This window comes from Chaetodon auriga, chromosome 12 (genome assembly GCF_051107435.1).
Source record: "Chaetodon auriga isolate fChaAug3 chromosome 12, fChaAug3.hap1, whole genome shotgun sequence".
Classification (NCBI taxonomy): Eukaryota; Metazoa; Chordata; class Actinopteri; order Chaetodontiformes; family Chaetodontidae; genus Chaetodon; species Chaetodon auriga.
The window spans coordinates 757,501-777,092 of record NC_135085.1 but is presented as its reverse complement, the minus strand read 5'-3'; the positions used below and the strand labels follow the sequence as shown (position 1 = coordinate 777,092).

The 19,592-nt window shown below is 42.5% G+C and overlaps 1 protein-coding gene across 1 annotated transcript in view; it reads left to right on the top strand.

Annotated features, from left to right (window-relative positions):
- The first annotated feature begins 5,020 nt into the window (after window positions 1-5,020).
- LOC143329825 (potassium voltage-gated channel subfamily B member 2-like) overlaps window positions 5,021-19,592 on the top strand; it is a 34,259-nt gene continuing 19,687 nt past the window's right edge. The window contains exons 1-2 of the mRNA XM_076745923.1: window positions 5,021-5,331; window positions 9,579-10,350. Of these exons, the coding sequence (XP_076602038.1) occupies window positions 9,766-10,350 (585 nt within the window). The 5' untranslated portion in view covers window positions 5,021-5,331; window positions 9,579-9,765. The remainder of the gene's footprint in view (window positions 5,332-9,578; window positions 10,351-19,592) is intronic.

The following is a 19,592-nucleotide window of genomic DNA, read 5'->3' as shown; positions in this document are numbered from 1 at the left end:
AGATTGGCGTTGGAAAGTGGATAGGTGTGGATAGCTATGAGGTATCTTGTTGAATTTACATATTGCTGTCATTGCTAAACAGCTGCATATACTGCAGTAATTACAGAATGTTTATTTAAGGATACAGTATGTATGAAACATTACTTTTCTCACTTATAACAAACTTTAATGATACATTTTCTGTCATGTCTAGTCAGATTTATTTGTGGCTTGATGTCACCAAATGATATCCTGTGGAATCTGGACATCTTTCTTTGCCTGGTTTCAGACGTGAAAAACTGCCCACAGCTCCAATTTTTTCAGTGATTTTAATAATATGAAGACAATTGCAGTCTGACTACTAGAACAGAGGTTAGTAACACAAAAGAGTCAGTGGAACATATTGAAGTGTCAGGCCTGAGACTTCAGCTTAATTCTATACTCACAAGCAAAGCTGAAAATATGCTAAGAACTCAAGCCAGATATAAAGAGAATGGTGTGAGGTCGGCAAATTTTTACCTTGTAAATTGGAAAACAATAAACGTAGGAATGTAATCACAGCTTTGACAAGATAAACATGATAATCTGGTGTGAAATGATGAAGAAATCAGTTTTATTGAGTAAAGCTGTATCAATCGGAATCAACTGCTCCTGGTCAGGTATTTCCTAACCAGAATGGGGAGCTTTTTCTCAAGCATATTCAACAGTCTTCTGTTAGTGCTGAGGAGAGAAGGCTCCTGGAAAATGACATAACAACTGATTAATTTGCTAATACAGCTATTCATCAAATGACCACTGGAAAGCCACTTGGTCATGATGGTCTCCCTTAAGAAGGGAGAGTTTTTGCTCATTATAATCATTTTTCAAAAGGAGAATCATTTTCTGGAATCTCTAATACAGCATCAACATTTTTGATTCCTAAAAAAAATAACGCCCACAGTTTATGTGAGAGCTGACCCCCTCTATCAATTGTGAAAGTCTTGGCTGAGGTATTAACAAATAGATTGAAGAAGGTGATATGTAACCAAATGCATGCTTATCAGCTTGAGTGCATAAGAAATTGTATGGTGCTGATAATGTCAAGCATTTATGCAATATAAAAATGTTACACAGGTATCTCCCCCAGTCCTACCATGTTGTCTTTAGATGTCAAGAAGACCTTTGACAGGGTACAATGGGGATATTTACTCAACATTTTGAATTCTTACAGGTTTTATACCATATATATCAGATTTGTCCATCCATCCATCCATCATCTCCCACTTATCCAGGGCCGGGTCGCAGGGGCAGCAGTCTGAGCAGGGATGCCCAAACCTCCCTCTCCCTGGACACTTCATCCAGCTCATCCGGGGGGATCCCAAGGCGTTCCCAGGCCAGCCAAGCGACATAGTCACTCCAGCGTGTCCTGGGTCTTCCTCGGGGGCATCCTCCCGGTGGGGCATGCCTGGAACACCTCCCTAGGGAGGCGTCCAGGGGGCATCCGATAGAGATGCCCAAGCCATGTCAGCTGACTCCTCTCAATGTGGAGGAGCAGCGACTCTACTCTGAGCTCCTCCTGGGTGACAGAGCTCCTCACCCCATCTCTAAGGGAGCGCCCTACCACCCTGCGGAGGAAACTCATTCAGCTGCTTGTATCCGGGACCTCGTTCTTTCGGTCATGACCCAAAGTTCATGACCATAGGTAAGGGTAGGAACCTAGATTGACTGGTAAATTGAGAGCTTCGCCTTTCGGCTCAGCTCCTTCTTCACCACGACAGACCGATACAGCGACCACATTACTGTTGCCGCTGCACCGATCTGCCTGTCAATCTCACGCTCCATTCTTCCCTCGCTCGTGAACAAGATCCCAAGATACTTAAACTCCTCCACTTGAGGCAGGAACTCTCCCCCAACCTGGAGGGAGCAAGCCACCTTTTTCTGGTCGAGAACCATGGCCTCAGACTTGGAGGTGCTGACTCTCATCCCAGCTGCTTCACACTCGGCTGCGAACCGCCCCAGTGCATGCTGGAGGTCCTGGCTCGAGGGAGCCAACAAGACAACGTCATCCGCAAAAAGCAGAGACGAAATCTGCCAGCTCCCGAACCGAAGCCCCTCTGGCCCCTGGCTGCGCCTAGAATTTCTGTCCATAAAAATAATGAACAGAACCAGTGACAAAGGGCAGCCCTGCCAGAGTCCAACATGCACCGGTAACAGGTCTGACTTACTGCCAGCAATGCGGATCAAGCTCCTGCTCCGGTTATACAGGGACTGTACAGCCCTCAGCAGAGGGCCTCCAACCCCATACTCCCGGAGCACCTCCCACAGAATGATGCGAGGGACACGGTCGAATGCCTTCTCCAAGTCCACAAAACACATGTGAACTGGTTGGGCAAACTCCCATGAACCCTCAAGCACCCTGTGGAGGGTATAGAGCTGGTCCAGTGTTCCACGGCCAGGACAAAAACCGCATTGTTCCTCCTGAATCCGGGATTCGACTATCGGCCGGATTCTCCTCTCCAATACCCTGGAATAGACTTTCCCAGGGAGGCGTGGAGGGAGGGAGGAGTGTGATCCCCCGATAGTTGGAACACACCCTCCGGCCCCCCTTTTTAAACAGAGGGACCACCACCCCAGTTTGCCAGTCCAGAGGCACCATCCCCGACTGCCACGCGATGTTGCAGAGGCATGTCAACCAGGACAGCCCTGCAACATCCAGTGACTTGAGGTACTCAGGGCGGATCTCATCCACCCTCGGTGCTTTGCCACCGAAGAGCTTACAAACTTCCTCAGTGACTTCAGCCCAGGTGATGGATGAATCGACCTCCGAGTCCCCAGTGTCTGCTTCCTCTACAGAAGACATGACAGTGGGATTGAGGAGATCCTCAAAGTATTCCTTCCACAGCCCAACAATTTCCCCAGTCGAGGTCAACAGCTCCCCACCTCCACTGTAAACAGTGTTGACAGAGATCTGCTTCCCCTTCCTGAGGCGCCGAACGGTTTGCCAGAATTTCTTCGAAGCCAACCTGTAGTCCTCCTCCATGGCCCCCCTGAACTCCTCCCAGACCCAAGTTTTTGCTTCTACAACTGCCTGAGCTGGCGCACGCTTGGCCTGCTGGTACCCTTCAGCTGCCTCAGGAGTCCCATGAGCCAACCAGGCCCAATAGGACTCCTTCGTCAGCTTGATGGCATCCCTTACTTCTGGTGTCCACCACCGGGTTCGGGGGTTGCCGCTACGACAGGCACCGGCGGCCACAGCTACGGACGGCTGCATCAACAATGGAAGTGGAGAACATGGTCCATTTGGACTCGATGTCTCCAACCTCCCTCGGAATCTCGTCGAAGCTCTCCCGGAGGTGGGAGTTGAAGACCTCCCTGACCCTTACAGTATGTTTGGGTCTGCCAAGTCTGTCCCGCTTCCTCCCCTGCCAGCGGATCCAAATCACCACCAGGTGGTGATCAGTTGACAGCTCAGCCCCTCTCTTCACCCGAGTGTCCAAGACATACCACCGAAGATGATATGAACTCTGCAAACATCAAAGACAAAGGAGGGTTCAACTTTCAACATTCAATGTTCAATGTTCAATATTCAGTTTTATCACTGGGCATTCAGTATGCATACATTTCTGAAGACAATTCTTTTAGTTTAGTCAGCCTAAACCACCTGCGACAGTATTGAGATGCAATCTTCACATCCACTCAGTTAAAACAGTGTTTTGTTTTGTTTTGTTTTTTCTAACAACGCACTGAAGGTCTTTGCCTCCATGTCTAAGTAAGTAAGTATTGTATCTGGAAGAAGTTACATAGCTATACTGAAGAACCTGTGACAGTCTCCATGGATGCGGACTTGGGATGAGCCATCAATGGTGATGGGGGGGAAACCTATTAGATGGCACAATTCATATGTGAGGAAGATTGACAAAGAAGGTGATCTTTATAATGATAAAGGGTTTAAGTCATTTGCAGATATTAACTCAGAAGTCTCAAAACAAATACCTCTCTGGACGTACCTCCAATTGAGGAGTGCAGTCGTTGCTTTTAGGAATCAAGCTAATGCACCGCTGAAATCCCCTATTGGGATGAATGTTAACTAGAAAGAGATACATATAAACACAAACACTAGAAAATAAATAATAAACTATATAAAGAAGTTAACAGGTGTTGCAGTGTCTCTGTGTGGCTGACAAAAGCAGTTGAGTTTGAAATTGTCATTATGCACTATACCTTTTAATTTTGGATGACGGACAAAATGCCTATATCCTCTTGTTTTTTTTCCAAGTACAAAAAAATCATACTTTACATAAAAAACACGTTTAGTGGGGTGCCCTAGAGGACTATGAACTGCATTGTCCCTGGGTTGGAATCTAGGTGCAGAAATACTTTCAGCGCTCAGTTACTGAGCCACAGTAACTTTGACTTAGTCTGGATGGAGAGTAAAACATGCAAGGCAGGTGGGGTGGGAAGGGCTACTGTAAAATCAACTTTGTGTCTTAATTAAATATGTCACCATAGTAGACATATCCCCCATATCATATCCCCCTCCCTCTGCCACACAAGTAAAACATGTCTGCATGTTTAAACATGCCACTAAATTGTTACTGAAGCTACAGGGGTAGTCTGTACTTTTTTTTTTTTGCATTTGGTACATAAAGTATCTTTACATTTTTCACATTGTAAATGTGCATTTCAGACAGTGAGCCATGATAAACACATAAATAAATAGGTTTTACAGGCAAAGTCATTGTCTCTTTATCCGATGATGACATCATTGTTCTTACAGAGGCTGAATACACATACAGCATTATCCTCTCTGTGGGCCCTTATAGACTTGAAATTAAGAGAAAAAGAATGTGACCAGCAGAGGAGCTGAGCAGCCGGCAGTTCAGTGGAAAGAAGCTGTTGATCTGGAGCTGTCCTTGGTGCTGAACGCCTCAATCCAATTACCTCGCTCTCCCTCTGTCTCTTTCTCTCCCTGTCTCCCCCTTTCCTCCCCCCTGCTCTCTCCCTATCTCTGTCTTTCTCAGTGTCCGTGTCCTTTTTCTCTTTCTCTCCCCCCCCCCCATCCCTTTATTCTCTCTTCCTTGGGGCTGGTAGCTCTCCGGGCCATCCGGTTCACGCTTCTCTTTCTGTATCTAATGTGTGTGTTTCCTTGTGGCGCTCAGCAGAGCAGACATACATTCTGGGACCTTCCTCTCCTGCACAGTTTTTTTTTTTTCATCAACATGTCGATCTGCAGCAGTCTGTGTGCTCTCGGGCTTCATGAATCAGCTGTCAAAGTGGAGGCGAAGCAGCTGAAATAACTAACTGGATGCTATGGTGGGACCTCCTGGCAGTGCAAGAGTTCGGCTTTCCGAAGTACCATTGGTTAACACAGAGGTGGGCTACATAAAGATTATTTTACTGAACAGACTGTTTAATATATTTAAAAATATATTTAAAAATGTAGATTTTAATAACTATGGTAAGCTACCATTGATTATGTTAATTGGAGGAAATCGAATACAGGTAACAACGTGATGTGTGTTCATCCAGATATTATTTATATCCACTTTCTGTCCATCTTGTACTTTTTGAACTTGTACTTATACACTTAGGTTTATAATCACGGGTTAAGCCTGAGTCGCTTTTATCTCTTGACAATGAACTGGATGCATTCACTTTGGGCTTTTACTCTGGTTTGTATGTCCACGATTCCACCTGTCTCTGCAATTGATGTGGTCTAGTTTGAAAAAGAAAGTGGAGAGAACAAACTAATGTCAACTATCTCACCTGTTACAATAGTTTAATAAACCCCAGATACAAACTGTAAAGTCAGTTTATTAATTGAACTGTTTGTAATTTGTTTGTAATTCATTTCTGGAGGGGAAAGACTAGATTAGACTGATTTTTTAATATTGACGCAGCAGCTTCGTTCCTTACATAGCCATGTGTCCCATGAGTGTCCCAGGAGAAGATAGACGGTCTATAATTAACTAAGGCAGACTTGATCCAAGGGAGACGAAGCCTAATGCCACTACTGGGATTTGTGGAACTCCATTACACAATCAGATAAAGGTCCCACAGTCAGAGGGCTTCTAATGGCAACATAAGCCTTTATAGTCCAACAGGAAAAAGGCTTCCGAGAAAAAAAAATGCATTTAGGTTCCATTCATTCCATTCCATCCATTCAGTGGATTAAAATTCCAAATTGGTATACATTACATAAGAAGACCCAGGCATACAGTTTCATTATTCAGTAATTCTATGAAAGGATTCTTGATAATTAAACATACCAAACTTTCCTAGGTACCGATGAGTTTCCAGGGTTTAACAGGGCCACCAGATATTGCTATGTATCACATCTATAATATTTCCAATCATAATGTGGATACAATATGGGTTTCTAATGTAAATACTCAGATTTGTAATTTTGATTTGGTCTTCTACTGACTGAAGCAAAGTAATTTACTGCAGATGAATATCTCAGTAAAGAAGTACCTATCCGTATCACTCTCTAAACATGCAGGTTGTGACCTCATGGCATTGCTAATGATATTTTAGGAAATTAGTAGATTTGACCTATCCAGTGCCACCCAATCCCTAGCTCTGCTTCTTTTAAACATTCTGTAGGCATGGCCAGATTAACTTGCAAGAGGACTCCAAGGCAAAAATGAGCTGCTAGGCCCATACTGACACTTTGTTCCTCCCCTGCATTGTGTGTTGTAGTAGAGAAAACCAAGTTATTGAGGTGTCTCTGAAAGCGATTCTTCTCATTTGATTGAAAATTAGTTTAGAAATACACAGCAAATTAGTTTAGAAATACACAGCACTCAAACACAATATTAACTGATCTGTGGTCTCAGTCATAAGACATAGAACCTGTACTACAAATGGCACATACAATGGGGAAAGTAAGTATTGAATGCGTCTACATTTTTTTCAGTAAACCTATTTCTAATGGGGCTATTGAAATGAATTTTTCACCAGATGTCAGTAACAGCCCAAGTAATCCACAAATACAAAGACATTGAAACAAATAAGTCCATAAATTAAGTTATGTGAAATAAAGTGGAATGACACAGGCAAAAAGAATCGAACATGCAAAATGAAAATGATTTAATACTTGGTAGAAAAGCCTCTGTTGGTAATGACAGCTTCAAGGTGCCTCCTGTATGAAGAAACTAGTTGCATGCATTGCTCAGGTGTGATTGGCCCATTCTTCTACACACACTTTCTTCAGATCTTGAAGGTTCTGGGGCCTCTTCTACGAACTCTGATCTTCAGTTCTTTCCATAGATTTTCAATCAGATTTAAATTGGGTGATTGACTGGGCCACTCTAGCAGCTTTATTTTCTTTCTCTGAAACCAATTGAGAGTTTCCTTGGCTGTGTGCTTGGGATCATTGTCTTGTCTTGGATCAATGTCCAACCTCACTTCAGCTTCAGCATCCTTGTGGATGGCAGCAGATTATTATCAAGAATGTCTCCATTCATTCTTCTTCAATTATATGAAGTCTTCCAGTACCATGTGCTGAAAAACAAACCCACACCATGATTTTCCAACCTCTGAACTTCACTGTTGGTATGGTGTTTTGGGGGTGAAGTGCAGTGCCATTTCTCCTCCAAACATGGTGTCTGCTGTGACATTGAAAAAGTTCAATTTTGGACTCATCTGACCAGACTATGCTTTCCCAGTATTTCATTGGCTTGTCCAAATGTTGTGCAGTAAACTTCAAATAAGCTTCAACATGTTTTTTCTTCAGTAGTGGAGTCTTGTGTGGTGGGTGTGCATAGAGGCCACGAGGGCATTACTTATTGTGTTCTTTGGAACAAATGTACCTGCTGATTCCAGGTCTTTCTGAAGCTCTCCACGAGTGGTCCTTGGCTCTTGGACAACTCTTCCGATTATTCTTTTGAGTCCTCTGTCAGAAATCTTGCGAGGGCATCTGGTCGTGGCTGGTTTAAGGTGAAATAATGTTCTTTCCATTTCTGGATAATGGCCCTAACGGTGCTCACTGGAATGTTGAGAAGTTTAGAGATTGGTCTGTAACCAATGCCATCACTATGTTTTGCAACAATGAGGTTGCGAAGGTCTTGCGAGAGCTCTTTGCTTTTACCCCTTGGTAATGAGAAACCTTTTTATGGGCCATCAATGAGGACTTAGACTAGCTTATATTAATTTGCACTGATAGGGGGCAGGATTGCATTCTAAATACTGACAGATTTCAGCTGTTGTCTCGGCTTTCCATGCTTTTTTGCTCCTCCTCCTCTTTATGTGTTCAATACTTATGTCATTCCACTTTATTTCACATAGCTTAATTTATAGACTTATTTATGCCTTTGTATTTGTGGATTACTTGGGCTGTTTCTGACATCTGATAAAAATTCATTTCAACAGCCCCATTAGTGTATAGCACTTTTCTAGTCTGAAGACCATTCACACACCAATGGCACAGTGTCAGGGGTGATTTTGGAGTTCAGTATCTTGCCCAAGGACACTTCAGCATGTGGACTGGCAAGGCCAGGGATTGAACCACCAACCCTCTGATAAGTGGACGACCGCTCTACTTCCTGAGCCACAGCCGCTCGCTTGTGGGAAATATATTTACGGTCAAAAATGTTGACGCATTCAATACTTATTTTCCCTGCTGTAAGTGTAAAATGGTGTGAAGAAAAAAAATGCCTGCAGGTCATGTTCCTTATGTTCAATGTTCTTTATAAATCACCTGGTTTTTTATAAATCACCTGGAAATGTGCGCACATAAACTGCCTTCTACATGCCCACTCTGAACCAGCAATACATCAATGCAATCCACGTGAATGCTGATGCATTTCAATGAGCCTGCTGATCAGTGGTATCTTATGGTGAATCATGGCAACAACCGAGAGGACACCAAAGACAATGAATTTTTCTGATATAGAAAAAGGAAGTGCTTGTGGTAAGCTGGAGGTCATAAAGTATATTTTGCTGGCCACAGCAGCTGGTCACAAACAAAAGAAAAGGCAGCAAGTGACTTCATGTTCCTTCTGCTTAACTGCAGAAGTGCAGTAAATGTGGCAGACAGGACAGTGCCAGAAAATTAACAAGTGGTCAGATCTGAATGTGGATGTGAGAAAGAGGATTGCATCCCACCATCAGAGCATGTCTGCTCCTTGTAGGGGTAAGAGCACACCCAAGCTCACACTGCTAGAAACACTAATATCCTCAATACTGAAGCAAGTGTGTGTGGCAGCTACTGCAGTATCATCATTGTGTGACAGAGAGGATTAATCATTTTTTGTAGGGTGGTGTGATACATAACTTCTTATGAGTAAGACATCAATGTTGTCTTTTTTGGTTAAAAAATATGTCAGTTTGAACAAAATGAATGTATTGTAATACACTGAGGATGCAGGGGCTGAGGATTAACAGTGGCCTAGCAACTCATTTGTTCCTCAAGGCCCCCAAGCAAGTTCATCTGGCCATGATGACACAGGGATGGTTTGTTTTTTTTGTTTATTGTACTTTAAATGTATGTCATTGCTTTTACAAATGTTGATAGTAGCACATCTTGTGGTCACTGAAAAGGTTGTACAGCTCATTTAGGAAAATTACATAATTAATCTGATCAGATTTGTATAATGTATAGAGTCTTGTTTTCCCAGCCATGGATCCATACAGGAGTTCAGTGGTCTGAACACAGCCAGGTGAGAGTGGTTGGCCTGGGCAAGCTTCTGACCACCATCATCATCTGATTGAGCCGCAAGAGTTCCAGACACTCACACACACCACTCCAACTTCTGATTGAGGTGACCGACACCCACAGTAAGAGAGCAGCACACGCACAGCAAAATGACAGACAGAGTGAGCTTCAGCACACCCAAAGTCAACCCTCGGCCCGCAGCAGCTCCCGTGCTCCCCCCTGAGCCAATAGACATTATCCGCATCAAGGCACGCTCACGACGGGTCAGGCTCAATGTCGGAGGTCTCACACATGAAGTCCTGTGGAGAACACTGGACCGCCTGCCCAGAACACGTCTGGGACGGCTAAGAGACTGCAACACCCACGAGTCACTGCTGGAGATCTGCGATGACTACAGCCTCTCTGAGAATGAGTACTTCTTCGACCGGCACCCAGTGGCCTTCTCCTCCATCCTCAACTTCTACCGAACAGGGAAGTTGCACATGATGGAAGAGATGTGTGCCCTGTCTTTTGGCCAGGAGCTGGACTACTGGGGAATTGACGAGATCTACCTGGAGTCATGCTGCCAGGCACGTTACCATCAGAAGAAGGAGCAGATGAATGAGGAGCTGCGGAGGGAGGCGGAGACACTCAGGGAGAATGAGGGGGAGGAAGGGGACCAAGGCTGTTGCCCTGACAAGAGACAGAAGCTCTGGGATCTGCTGGAGAAACCCAGTTCATCTGTGGCTGCAAAGGTAAGAACAGCAGCACACACTCTACAAAAATGTTGGTCAAGGGAAATTCCACTCTAAAAGTAAGCCCATTCTGTGATCCTTTAGTGTAAGATAATAAAATGCCCATCACCCAGACCAGGTGGAAAACATTTAGTACTTGCACTGTGCACTGCACTATAGTATGATAAAGCCAGTTTATTTATTGAGATGAGTTCCTTATCTCTTTACTTTGATATTAGAAAGGAGACACGAATAAGGGATGACATTGATCAAAGCAACACTCGTCAGGTCAGCTTGAATCAACAGCTATGAAATTATTGTAGATGGAACCCCTAGGTGACCCAGACATGACTGTTGACGTCTCATTTGGTCCTACTTTGATGCTTAAGTGTTAAAGCATTCTTTCAACATTTTAACTTGGCAAGTGACACCTCTTTCTGTCTGGATTTAGTAGAGCTGCAATTGGCCTGAAATGTTAGTACCTAGTAGGTGGACACTGGACACATCTTTGATTTCAACTAATAAGTTGTTCAAATATTGGATGAAAATGATTTGTGACTAGGGCAGAGAAAAAGTGACTCTGTCCATAGAGTGAAACTGAGCCATTCTGCATTATGAAATTCCTACAATTTGCAGTAGTAGTTTGCTCAGCACTTGTATTTTGTTTTGTATTTTGTAGTATTTGTACTGTACTTGAGTATTTCCATTTTAAATCATATATGATGCATTATTACAGATTCAACAAGTCTGTTGTTAAAATTATTACCACATTGATCATCCACTGCATTAAAATGCCACTTTCATTTTGATTTGTCAACAATAATAAGTCAATATGAATTGAAATGGTCCATTCTTTATAAAGAGATGCTTTACTTTGGCTATTTTAAATACATTTTGCTCATCAAACTTTGTAAACACTTTGCCATTGTCATTTGGAAAAAAAGAAAGAATAGAATTTTGTTGATCTTTGTATTTGGAACCTACAGTGTAATACTCTGAGGTAGTAGTATTCAGTCCCATTCATTTTTAGAAATGAGTCTGGGATGCCAGATGAGCTCAGATCTGTCTTAATCACTGGTTAGGACCTTAATATAGATGCGACTGTTAAGCAGTAGCAAATATTTTACAAGAAAAAAGAAAAGAATAGAGAAAATTTTGAAAAATGTGAAAATTTTCAAATAAAATATTTTGTTTTTATTTATCTCATTAACCATCTTGTAGCCCCAGCCTCCATGTTGGGGCCCAGTGCATTAGTAGATACTTACATCTGTCAATACTACTCTTGGCTTTAAGAGCTATTATACAGAGAAAGTGTGATCATGGTGGAGTCCATGTGGTCCATGATTTTTTGCGTCTGATGAAAAAAATGTCATAATTTCTGTATAAATAAGGATGCATTTCCAGTCAGATAAGCTTTAGTGTGCATGTGTGTGTCTTCAGCATGTACTACACTCAAATTGTATTTACCACTCTACCCACCCCCTCCACACACAGGACATCCCCAACTAGCCAAAATCGAGAGTCTGACACCTTTGTATAATTTGTAAACTCCCATCCCCTTCATTTTGTTTTTTTCTAGTGAAGCCATCTATTCTTCTTGGCTTAACCTATCACAAAAAAATAATGATACTAATAATAACAACCAGACAGATATTCCTGCTAGTATCTGGGACCAAAAATAAAAAGCCAGTCCTCTAAAACTTGTCCTAAACCAGCAAGCCACTGCTGCATTAAAGAGAGAAGGGCAACCAGTATGGGACAGCTGAGCCACAGTGTTGTAAAATTTTCTCAGGCAGAGGTCTAGCAAGGCACTAATGTGGTCTTTGGTCTAGTTTTTTCAGTTGGCCAAAGTCTCCTTTTCTGGGTAACTGCAGTGTATGGCTGAGTGGTGAAGTCTCATAGTCCAACCAGCCTTTGAAAATGTAAAACAAGTCTTTTTCCTGCAGGGTCCAGAATCTTTTATAAAACTCTGAAAGAAGTCCATCAATTTCACAAGACTGACCACAGCTGAATCAGTCAGAATCACAGATGATACAGATGTCAGCCAATGTGGAAATCTATAGGTAGCTTCCACATTCCCTCATGTATTAGCAATTACAACTCCTTTTGGAAGCTTGAGATGCGTCAGTTGTATTTGCTCTCCCCAACTTAAAAAAATTGTTGGAGTATCTATATTTTCAATGGTTGAGGTTCAAGTGCTAATAAAAGCACCCATTGCTTTTTTTATGTAAAACCTACCTAAAGCTTTCATCCTGTTCTCCTGAATCCTGAGTGCTATCTATGCCATTAATTATTGTATCTTCTGGTCATAATCTCCTAATCCAGCTCTTCGGAGCAGTTTCTTTCTATAGCTATAGTGATTGCTGTGTACTGCTGACAAAAAAAAATGTAATTTCTGTTTTGAGGAAAGGTGACAAGAAGCAAGGATGGAAGAAGAGTGTAAAAGAGGAGAGAAGGAGAGAAGGAGAGAAGGAGAGAGGAGAGGAAGAAGGAAGAGAGGAGAGGAGAGAAGAGAAACACAGGAGATGAGAAGAGAGGAAAGGAGAAGGGAGGTGTAGAGGAAATGGGAGGAGAGAAGTAGAGGAAAGTAGAGGAGACCTATAGTAAGATGATATTTACTTAGTTTGAGATGAGCAGAACCAGCCGAGTCTGCTAGGGAATTACATTCATATTGGATATGCAGCACATGGTTTACATTGAATGATAACGTTGTCATCGCAAGAAGTAGTGTGATCCTTATGTATAGCCAGTGAAACACTAGCATGATGACTTTAGTGTGCTAGACTTTGTGTCTTGTCACAGACACACAATTTGTTTTTTTCTGTTATGTTGAGTGAATGGGTTGGTAAACCTTCAAGATAAGAGATAAGACTTTATTGATCCCACACTGGCGAAAAGTTGTTGTTATAGCCAGCTAGTTTATTATGATTATTATTGTTATTACAAAGAATTAATGTAATGAAAACTGTCTGGCAGTATGAATTAGCTGCTCTGTGTTTCTTTCCTCTTCTGTACACGATGGTATCATTTAAATAACAGAAATGGAAAAACAGATATGGAAGCAAAGGAACACATAAAACAAAAGCAAGTGATTGGGGAAGATAAGAACTCATGCTGTTAACTGATACCTGTTGTCAGCTGGCCGACTGCAGTGTGCCACTATTCTTTCTGTCTGAAATGCTAATTTTTTAACTCAAGTCCGTGTTTCCTGTCAGGTCTGCCCATGTTATTAGCTTCCAGCTAGCTACACTTTGACAGTGAATATCACTACAATAACTACTTCTAAAATAAAAACTTCATCACTGCACATGTTCACTGTCCAGTGGAACATTAATGTTATAGCTTTGTAACTATCTTTGTATGGTCTGAGCAAGCTAGCTGCTGGCTGCTAATCAAAGTTACACCATGTTGTCGAGCACATTAATTCCTGCCATTTGACCATTTACTTTCACATGCAGCCATGTCCTTACCTTCAGAGCATGTCTTTCAAATAAATTTACATACAGCAGTAACACTCACGCATACTGACAAAGACCTCAGAGCAGAACAAGCTTCATATATCAACAAAGCTAACACTAGCTGTGCTTGCACTGCAGTATAACCTACGGTGGCCAACAAGGGCAAGAGCACCGCAAATGGCAAAACGCTGCAAACACAGGAATGATGCAAAACCAAAATACATAAACACATAAAACAAATGCAACAGAAAAACGCTGCAAGAGAAAAATGCTGCAATCACAGAAATGAACCAGAAGCAAAAACTTACAAACCCACAAAACAAATGCAAAAGAAAAATTCTGCAAATTAAAAAAACACAGGACCAGTCCATCCCTCAGGTTGAGTCCCCCTAGTGGCTTGGCACACTTCCGTTTTGTGGAGCGAATTTGCAGCATTTCTCTCTTGCAGTTGTTTTGGGGTTTGTGTGTTTTTTGATATTTGCAGAAATATTCTTTTTTTGTTTCTCAGTTTGTCAAATCTTGACTTGAATGAGTTTTTAATACTATTATTCTTAGTCAAAAGCCGTGCTAAGGCTGGTGGTTCTTCATCCCCCATGATTTGTTTGTAGACCACATGGTCTTTGACTTTTTTTTTTTTTTTTTTTGTCTTTTCTCTCCATGGACTGTTTCACCAGATATCCATTTTTTGTTTTGTTCGACAACCATGTTTCTGAGAGTACAAAATGGGTCAGTTTTTTGCACCAAAAATTTAACATAGTCCATGGAGTCCTGAAGAGTCAAGTAAAACATTCAGAGCTTTTTGACAGAGTTGGAATGGGACCAGACACAAGATAACATTATCCCAGTCTCTCAACTGTCTAGCACAGGTAGTCAAACTCTGTGTGGAATTTGCTGAAATTTCTAGCCATGGTGTCATTCATTTGCATGTGTTAAAACAATTTCAGTGAAAGTTGGAATGAGCTCGTCATCTGCCTTAGTATCAAAGAGACAATAGATGATAGCATCCAGGAGAGTTAAATACCTGATGACAGAATCACCTAAAATTAAACTGATTGCTTCTTTTCTCACAGCTGCTGAAGTTTACCAGCTTCGGTGAAAGATGGTTCTTTGGTGAAATGGTAGACACTAACCAGGCTAGCTGGATTAGCTAGGATTCTGAGTGTTAAAGCAGGAGCTCCATTGCTGCCCTCTGATGATGAGTTGGCACACAAGGACACTTGTCAGATGGAGAAATGGCTCTGGAGCTGGAGTTGCTGCACAGAGATCTGCACCTTTAGGAAAGTTAAATGTAACTGTATGATTTGCTCCAGCACAACCTCCACTCAGAAGCTGTGAAGGCAATATTGGTAAAACAGCCAAATGAGAAAAGTTTTCAGTCAAAGTTATAAAACTCCAAATCAGTGGCACCATCCTGGGAATCCTAGAGAGGAAGGAAGCACCTCTTCGTGCATATAACCACTGAAGCCAAGATGGAACAGCCAGGACGACTATATCAGGGTGCATTACCTTTGCTGGTAGACTGGTGGACTCTGGATGCTCCAGTGAGGCTAGCCAGGAGCCAGTGTCCGTCTGCCTCTGGAGAAGGACTGAGATGAGGTACTTCATGGAGGCTAACTAGTCTCTTGCTTCAACTAAACTGAGACCTGATAACCGAGAATGTTTACTGTGACTAATTACAAAATGAGAGAGTTCTGTTGACTTAAATTTTTATGTCCGGCTGTGGCTCAGGAGGTAGAATAGTCATCCACCGAGGTTGGTGGTTCAATCCCTGGCCTCGGCAGTCCACATGCTGAAGTATCCTTGGGCAAGATACTGAACCCCAAAAACTGCTCCTGATGCTGTGCCATCCGTGTGTGAATTCATATGTTCATTGCTTTGGATAAAAGCGTCTGCCAAATGATTAATTGCAATGTCCAACTCCTTAACATTTTAAAATGTCATTATCACTTACATTAAATCAGCTCATCTTTTATGCTAAACTCACCTTTAATTTAGGTCACCCTGGATTGTCCACTTATCTCTTTCAGACCTTGTAAATATGAGTTCACTCTGAACGTTATTGCGAGCAAAACAACAAAGCTTTAATGATTAGATGTACCTCCTGACGGATCAACCTTACTTACTATTACAACTGTTTCTATTTCCACTAATGATAGAATTAACATTGTTAGTACCCAAGCTAATCTATGAACTGAAAATTCCAAATGGGTACAATGTACAATTACACAATAACAATTAGTCATTTTGGCAGACGCTTTTATCTAAAGCGACATACATATGAATTCACACACCAATGGCACAGCATCGGGGGCAGTTTTGGAGGTTCAGTATCTTGCCTAAGGATACTTTGGCACATGGACTGCCAAGGCTAGGGATCGAACCACTGACCTCCTGATTGGTGAATAACTGCTCTACCTCCTGAGCCACAGCCACCTCTACATGTACAGAGTTATCATAACTGCAGTGAATATTAAGTTGGACAAACTCAAAGTTAAATTGTCTAAATCACCTTTTTATTTTGTTTGTTGTTTTGAAAGAATATTTTCTCAACGTTTTCAGTTTTACCCTTTAGATGGACTTATCTCTGTGAGTGTTAAACCCTAGTCACCTTCAGACATTCACAGCTTGATAAAGTAGTGTCTGACTGTACAGCTGTGTAATCTGAGTATAGGAGAGGCAGCACTTGGCTCCAGAGACACCTTAGGTGTTTTTTCTGCACTATACAGCAGCAACCATGTTGTCAGCTACCATAGTCCCAACAACACATCCTTCACTCTGTTCTGCTGGAGTTTGGCCTCCAGCTTCCCCCTGTAGGCATCTCTGCTCTGCCTCAGCTTCTCCCTCAGCTCGTGTTGAACACTCCTCAGTTCTTTTTTGTCCCCTGACCTGAAAGCTTCTTCTTGTTCAGCAGACTTTTCAGTTCACTGGTGATCCAGGGCTTGTTGTTGGGAAAGCAGCATACAGTCCGGGTTGGCAGTATGATCCGTTTACAGAATTTGATGTACTCTGTGATACACTCTGTCAGGCTGTTGATGTCCTCCCCATGTGGCTCACACAGCACATTCCAGTCTGTTGTCTCAAAGCAGTCCTGCAGTGACTCATTAGCCTCCTGAGTCCACCTCCTCACTGTTCTTGTGGATGCAGGCTGCCTCTGGACAATAGGGATATACTGAGGTGTTAACAACACCACAGTAAGTTCAGTGTGGCATTGTCTCTGGTGGGACAATTGGTAAACTGGTTGAAAGTTGGCAGAGTTTTGTCCAAGTATGGTGGTTAAAGTCTGCAGTAATGACGACAAACGCATTTGGTTGCTGTGTTTGTAGCTCTACGGTGGAGTGGACGTGACGCACTGCTTCCCCATCAGCCTTCGGAGGGATGTAGACAGTGATCACGATGGCAGACGTGAACTCCTGAGGCAAATAATAAGGCCGCATCCCCACAGCTAGCAGCTCAATGTCTGGGCTACAGAAACGTTCCTTAACGGTAACATGTCCGGGATTACACCACTTCTCATTCACAAACAGCACAATCCCTCTTCCCTTCTTCTTACCACTCTGAGTCACGTCTCTGTCGACCCGCACACAGCTGAAGCCAGGTACCTCCATGCTCTGGTCTGGGACGTCTGAATGCAACCACGACTCCATCAAGGCCATTAGGCTGAGCTGTCGGTATTCCCATTGAGTCCTGACCAGTGCGCCGAGTTCGTCCGTCTTATTTGCTAAGAATTATTTTATAAGCGTCATGTTCCCCATGATGATCATGGATGGTCGGTATCTCTGTGCCTTCGCCCTCTGTTTGGCTCTGCAGCCCTGACGTCGTCTCTTCAGCTCGTTCAGGACTACAATCCTCTCTCCCGGCAGCAGTGTGGGTTTACACAACGTGATCAGCTGCTAGCGTATGTAAACAATGCCCCCATTCCCATCTATATGGCCCTCCGTTACAAAGAGTTTAAAAAGTAACAGAAAGGCCACCAAAAAAGTTGTAAAACTGCACACGAACATCGTGACACAGTTACCAAAAACACAGTACAACAGACTGCCACCTAGCACAGCGTCATCTTGTATTTTGATAGCTTGTTCTTTGTATTTGTCAATCATAGATAACCATGGCCAATATATGTCATGTATAATGTAATATGCTATATGGCATGTATATGTATATTGAAATTTGTTTCATCTTATTGTAACCTGTAATATTGATGGATGATGTTTTCTTTGGAGAATGATGTTTTTGTTAGTGAGCAAATACATAGGGATCTCAAATGTTTTTTTCTTTTTCTCGATGCCTAGGGATATTGGGGCTAGGCAGGGACAGGTCCATTGGAAGGTCTGATGGGTCGACTAGCCTGAATTTGGACATTGTTTGATTTTATTTTTCTAAGGTTTCTATATGTGTTTGCTTAACGTATATTTTCAAATACATGTTTTAGTTCCTCTTTTTTTTTTAATTGGTTTGGAGTACTACATGTGGTCACCTGGGGCAGAGGGGCCGTGAGAGGATTTTCCTGTCTAAATTGTGTGATGGATATTTCAAGATAGATGGCTGCCTGACAGGTTTTTGCTCTCACACTCCATAAATTTGTTGTGTTGCTAAGGTTCAGCTAAAGTAAGCACAAAAAGGAGGAACTGTTATGTTCTTTCGAGACTTGTCAAGTCTCAAAGGGGGGAAATGTGTAGTATCTGCTCCTCCGTAGAGAATTTCTGTCCCAGATGTAACCTTTAGTCTTTAACCTGTCAACTTTAACCTTTGACTCATAGTTGAGATGTCATGACCATATTAGGTTTTCTTGCACCCTTTAGCATATGTTTTTTGTTTGTTGAATAAGCACAGCTCCCCTATATAACTCATGTGAAGAGGTGCTGGGGGTGTGGATTCAATTGGCTGAAATCACCCAGACATAGCATGTTGTCTGAGATGCTGTACTTGTTTTAATAAACCTTTTTATTTATGAACAAGACAGTATCGGTGGAGAACTTCTTCATCATCTTCACTTCATTGCTGCATCATTTGTACACAACACTATTTTTCATGATAAAAGTCCAGTTACCAGATCATCATTCTTTACTCTAAAATTACAACAGTGCTGGCCTTCAGGGGTCCATGTGACTATGTTGGAACCGTAGTGTCAGCAGGAGGGAAGCTGCTTAGGCCAGTCTGCACTTACACCAGCCGTGTGCTTCTCTGTAGCAGCAGCGATGCAGCTCAGCTTATAACCAATAGGAGTGTCTCTTATTGGTGACATGTACAGATCAGTGGTACAGCTGATTAGAACATAAGTATTGCCTGGCCATTTGGAAAACATTCTGCAGTATTTGTTCAGCAGCACACACACACACTCACACACACACACACACACACACACACACACTCACACACACACACACACACACAGCAATTCAGACTCCAGTTGGAGTTTTAATTGAGTAATATGAGTATTAAATATTACTGTGACATAGATTAGTTCTGTATACTTTATATAATGTGTGTAATCTTGCTGTTTTTCCCTCTGATTATATTTTTTGACATGTTCCCTTTGTACACATCCCCCAACCCTCCCCCCACGCGCGCGCACACACACACACACACACACACACACACACTACACTACACTACACTCACCCCACCCCCACCACCACCACCACACACACATCACATACCCGCACAGTATGACTTAGGAGAATGGCTTAATCTCCTTTGAAGCTTTTACCAGGACTGCTGCAAATAGACTATTGGGTAGTATGTCCTGTACACTGTCTGACCTGCTGGAGGAAGAATAGGGTGGGCAATTAAGAACACAGTGCAATG